This window comes from Gymnoscopelus braueri (assembly GCF_963280865.1).
Source record: "Gymnoscopelus braueri genome assembly, chromosome: 6".
Lineage (NCBI taxonomy): Eukaryota > Metazoa > Chordata > Actinopteri > Myctophiformes > Myctophidae > Gymnoscopelus > Gymnoscopelus braueri.
Genome location: NC_137607.1, coordinates 27246814 through 27252813, shown reverse-complemented (window position 1 = coordinate 27252813; position 6000 = coordinate 27246814). Strand labels below are relative to the sequence as shown.

Here is a 6000-nt window from a genome sequence, read left to right as displayed (position 1 = left end):
GATTGAATATTTTATTAGGCAAAAAATGTAAAACAGCACAGTTACATTTAAAATACTTTGTCTAACAGGTCCGTTCATAAAAGTCCTTGCGGACTTGTTTCCAATGAGGGCCTTGGTATTCAATTCATAGACATATATAGTGGCTTTAAGAACATTTTGATGGCAATTTTGTTGTACTTTTACTCACGCACATTTTGAATTCCAGACTTTTACTTGCAGCATTGCAGACATTTGCAGTATTGATACTTTTATACTTACGTAAAAATGTGAGTACTTTTCCCACCACTGCATGCAATGCAACTGCGTACGTACGTACGTCTCCCTGATGTGTGTTGGGTCGTATTCCTCAAGCAAGATGCGCTCACGCTCATTTCGTCAGCGTTGGAGGAGTAAACGTTAGAGTGTTGGCTGTGCTGCCGAGCCGAGTCTGAGTGCGACGCTAATGCTTTGCTTATCGGCAGGAGGGGAGGCTTACGAAGAAGAGACAACAGCACGAAACCACAGGGAAGGAAGCAAGCAAGCAGACAAAATACAAGCTGGGAAAAAAATGCGTCTCATTAAGTGAACAACCCGTGTGACGCCGACGACACTTCGATGATTCACATGTATAAAAAAGGTACGAAATGGGGTTTCTTCCGTCGATGTGACTTCATTTTTTGTATGAGTTCTTCTTTTCGACGGCGCTACGTCGCATATGATATGCAGGCTGTGCTGCTAAACCTAACCTACGTCCACTGGCGCTAGCATGGCTGCTAACGAGCTGTTTAAGGGCTGATTATATACATCGTCGCGCGAGCGTGTCAGTCGACAGAAATAGCGCGTTTTCAACCGACAAGGTGTCCACACTTTTATCAGTTGGGAAAACGTCATTTTTGCCGAGTGACACACACTCGCTCCACTTAAGTATTAGAAAAAAATGAGGAGTTGTCCGAAACAAACGCACCCCCCTCTCTCTCTCTCTCTCCCAGGTGAAATAATAATTAACACTATCCGTTGTGTTAAATGTTTGTTTTTCTGTCATAATGAAGTGTCGGCTGTTGTTAACGCTTCTGTCAATGAACATTTCATGTCTCAACTTGTTCCATATGCGCTACTAGTGAGCTAACGTTAGCCACATTCTAGTGTGTTTACAGTGGCACTGGGTTTCCTGCAGTGCTAACGGCTAATTGAACGTCGGCTAGCTGGGTGTCTTATCAAGCATTCAAAATGCCAAGAAGAGCGACGTTATGGTTGGCCAACGGCAACCCACTGGACCCAGTCGTCGACTAACTTAATGGCATTGAAATGAATGAATTGATGATGTTGCCTACAAATCATGGCTATTATCTAGCTAGTTGTTGGCTAATGTTACATCGCTTAACACGGCAATCTGGCCTAGTCAGTCGACCCGGGCTAACATTAGCCCATCGGTCACTTTAGTTTTACACCCTCTGGTCATACGATGCATGCCATAATTACGTGATACAGCTATGGAGAACGCAGCCTGTGTTTTAATAAGGATCCTGCGATAAAAGATAACGTTAGCTAGTAGTAGAAGCATAATTTAGTTAAATGTCCAGGGCACTATTCGCTTTATTAGATCGTAGTAGGCCTACTTGGCGTTATTATCGTGTATGTTTATAATATCTGTGTAATGTACACAGCGTAAATGTATACTCAAGTGTGGTAATTTTGATTGTAATATTTAACACCAGAATCTGGAATTGTGGCTTGTGACCTCGACCTTTTGTGGGTTTGGGTCAGTTTCTTCTCAGTTTCATGTCCTACTCTGAATAAGAATATTTATTGAGGCTTCTTGAGTGCATGAACATGACATTAAGTAACATACATCAGCAATCCCTAACCTCCACAACAAGGGCAATCTAATGATCTTGACTTACTCCATTAGTTGGGAGAATAATTTTCCAGGAGTGTATGTCTCACTCAGAAGCAATCACAATACCGTTGGACTCGTCTTTTTGAAAATACATTTCTTACTATTTTCTTGATGGCTGTTTGACAATTTAAGTGCATAATCATAACTTAGTGTAATTTGTCATTTTAGTCATTATTAGCTTACTTTGAGCTTTTAATAACTTTTTCATTGTACTTGTTATCTGGTGACCAGACAAGATAGGCTAAGCTTTCTCTCACTTGTTCTGTAACACGTGATATGCTACAAGGAAAAGGGAGTGATTTAATCATTGACCTCATACCTGGCTGGCTGTTGCTGTACATTGAAGTTTCAGTTGGAAAATTAGGGCCAGGGTAGATTTGTGGAATTGTTGACATAACATATTATGTGGACACGCATGTTATCACATCTTAATTCCATTTGCCAGCCTGAAATATTTGTGACTAGGGCAATATATTAATTTGGACAGTTCATTTTCCACTATCGGTTTTGTATGGTAGTGTAATTAGACCACATTATAATGGTTGCAGTTAAAAAATGATTTTCGATTTGAAACTTTTTATGTAACATGTTTTCCTGTTAGCCATATTTAATATAATGTATGACTGGGGCATCATAATAAATTTTAGCCGTATTAAAATCCTCAAATATGTTACTATTTATGTATCCATAACTGCAATAACCAGAGGAATTACAACAATCATTTATCAGTATTTACTTGGGAAAGGGAAGCTGTCTACCAGTAGTGCCTACTGCACTCTTCACTAAACATCCCCTATTCAATTTGTAGGAAATCTAGGAGAGCTGTGTTGCTGTGTTTAACACAACAGTCAAATTGCTGCTGAAAACTAGACATATAACCATGATGAGGTCCTGTGTATGAGAGATGGACTTGAATAATGGTATTTGGCTTAGGCTAATGTCGTGGACTGTTTTGAAGCTCTGTGAAAATCCTGCTTTTTGGTTTAAGCCCTTTTTCTAAAGGTGATCACCTTTTCGGTTGGGATGCTGGTTTGGTGCATTCAAAAGTAGGCTGTATTTTACAAGAGGCCTTTATGCTCATGTCTGAAGTCTACTGTGGAATATTTCCGCTCATATTGATTACTTTATTGAATTTGCCCTGTGCTGGTCTGTGAACAAGATCCCATTTCAGCTGTAGTATGGAACAGCTACTGTAGACATAATATGATCTCCAAGTAAAATGTTGAAGATTTATATTTTTGTAAAATTTGCTATCTCCTCAGGTCGAGGAGTTGTGAGTGAGAACAGATAATAATTGATTCAGTGTGTGTTTCCCAATATTTTACCATCTCTTCATTTGCTTTGTTGAATTTAATTTGACCTGGTCCCTGAACATAATCTCATAATTATAGTGGGCAAGAAACAGTTGGTGCGCATAACCCTTAAATAAATGAAATGGTGAAAGTCTTTTCCTGAAAAAAAAAATATGTGATGGGTTGTGGTGGTGTGTTATACTTTACATACAGGGACTCGAGTAACTGATTGGTATATTTGACCTTTTTTCTTTAAACTTTTCAGATATCTATCCGACATCGAACTGAGGAGGACTTGCCGTCACGACGTCGTTGTTGGCCTCCCTCGCCGTGAACCTGCAACATGGAGAATGTCCAGTGTCTCACCAAAGATTGACCCGAAGGAATGAGGCGCTGTGGGGGACGTTGCCAAGCGGCCTCGTGGATGCACTAGCTGAGATTTGAAGTGTTTATCTATGACTAGCATTGTGTGCGTGGGCGCATCCTAGCACAGCCTGCCCACTTCAGGCAGGGATATGCTACTTTGAGAGTGGAGTTGGAGAAACGGACAAGAAAGGAACCTCTTTGCTAAACGAGGGACGAGAAGAAACAAAAGGGAAGCACTCGGCGACGGGGCTGCCTGATACACAACACGGGGCGCTTTAGCTGCATTTTCACCCCACTTAAGTGTCTTTTGATACTGTGCACATTTTAACTGCAGCACCTCTCCTCTGTCTCGTGTTACTTGTCTCCCTCCCCCTCCCCGAAGTGTCCTCTGGCCGTTGTTTTGGAGTTTCTATGGTTTGCATGGCCGGGGAATAATCGTGGAGAGGCCAGGGTATCACAAGCTTATGGATTTTGATAAGAGAGGGGGTAAGGGAGAGACAGAGGAAGCAAAAAAGATGTCCAAGGCAGCCGGCAGCAGGACTGGACATGTGGGCCGGAGTTCGGGGACCAACTCCGGAGTTCTTATGGTTGGCCCAAACTTCCGTGTTGGGAAAAAGATTGGCTGTGGAAATTTTGGAGAGCTGCGGCTGGGAAAGAACCTCTATACCAACGAATATGTGGCCATCAAATTGGTAAGGTCATCCTGCTTGATGAAATTGCAGGCTCGGCATCGTAACATCTTATTGTGTAATGAATGCAGGATTCCAGTCACTCACAATGCACCTGTTCTGGGACACTCCCAAGATCAATCCTACAGATCACAACTCCAAAACATGGCACAGTATATCTTTGAACTTCATGTTTTGTATGCTAATTTGGTTTTGGCCAATAATACCGCCACAGATTGAATTGAGTCCAGTTTCCCTGCAAAGCAGCATATCATCCTAGTGTAGCTGACTCAGTGACCTGAGAGAGACAGGAAGTAATTGAAAGCACTCCCCCTCTCCCATGCCCATAGGCAAATATTAGCTTGTCTTCAGCTTGGTCCCATGCACTGTTAATGACTCAACCAAGCTCTGCTTGTGTTTATCAAAGAGAGGGGAATAATAAACTGGGAAATAAGACTAGACAAAAATATTTCAAATCAGCGTTTCAATATTGAAGTGTTTGGTGTTAAAGAGCAGTCAACATGGTTAGTTTACCTAAGTGGTTCTTAGATAGGGTGACAAGGCACACTGTGCTATATAGTAAGTGAACACAGTTCTGTGTCTTTAAATGATGAATAAATTATAATTATTTTGTTAACATTAAATTACATTTTTGTCTGGGCCAATATCATTTGGATTTAATTAAGGAACTAATTATGTTGGTTCACCCTATTTCAAAATGGATTTTGTGTACAATCTAGGGCTGCCACCTCATCACTGCTGAGATTCTTTGATTCGAGCTGTTGTTTTTATTGTCTCTGCCAGGCCGAAGGCTGTTTTCGCTCCTGTGTGTGTCTGTGTGTGAGCAGTTTCACTCTTTGGCACTGTTGGACCGATCGGTATGCAACTTTGCACTCACACTCACAGTAGGCCAAGGAAGAACATGCAGCCTCATGCTGGCACTATAACAGCACACGTTATCCTACTATATAATTGGAGTACCGTCCGTCTTGGTGTCCGTCTTGGGTCGACCGACCGGCCGACCGGGTATGGGCTAGTGTTTATAACTCTTGTACAATCAAAATATTTTTTCTTTGGTTTCCTTGTATCATGGAACTACATACATAGGCCCCAGCCATTTATGCTAGACTAGATTTTCTGTCATTTTGTGTTTTCTTCAAAACACACTTTTTGCTTTTGTACTTTTACTCCTACAGATTTTGTCCAAAACTCACACAAATTGGAACACATTAACTCTAGGGTCATGTGATCAAGGTGTCTCTGTTAGATCTTTCAGATTCCATTCTAATTGGCTATGACTGCATTCTAAATTTTGCGGGCCCTGTGTAGGCAACCCGGCCTGGTGGAAACCTCCGCTCAGAGGAGCACACTTTTCTAGTTTGTTTATTTTTGCCAGTTGATTTCTTCCAAATGGCATCAAGTTCGGTCCAGTAGACTCCGGATCCGGTAGTCTTCAGGAATAAAACCTGTGTTGAATAATAATATTATTGGTTTCCAATGGTGTTTATCAAAGTGGCTCTTATTTTGAAATCCGGAAAGGGTTAGGAAATAAACAAATGAACGGACTTGGATTTGACACAAGATTTTGTAATCAACTTCATTTTTATTATCTGCAAGCGGTTGTGATCTACAGACAATGTAGATGCTGTGGAAGTGTGTTATATTTTTACCTCTGTAGCAGTAGGTGAGTTGTTACCTCACGTTGGCTCCAGATTGCATAGCACAAAATCATACACACAGTGCTGGCAATTCACCAGCTTTTGCTGTACTTTAATGTTTAGTGTACTTCTCTTGCCTT

The 6000-nt window shown here is 41.3% G+C and overlaps 1 protein-coding gene across 3 annotated transcripts in view; it reads left to right on the top strand.

Moving 5' to 3' along the window:
• The first annotated feature begins 439 nt into the window (after positions 1-439).
• csnk1g2b (casein kinase 1, gamma 2b) overlaps positions 440-6000 on the top strand; it is a 42670-nt gene continuing 37109 nt past the window's right edge. For 2 of the 3 annotated variants that reach the window (XM_080431473.1, XM_080431472.1), the window contains exons 1-2: positions 441-616; positions 3434-4226. In XM_080431473.1, the coding sequence (XP_080287599.1) occupies positions 3999-4226 (228 nt within the window). In that variant the 5' untranslated portion in view covers positions 441-616; positions 3434-3998. Of the gene's footprint in view, positions 617-3433; positions 4227-6000 lie in introns of all 3 variants that reach the window. The other variant, XM_080431474.1, reaches the window with a different exon arrangement.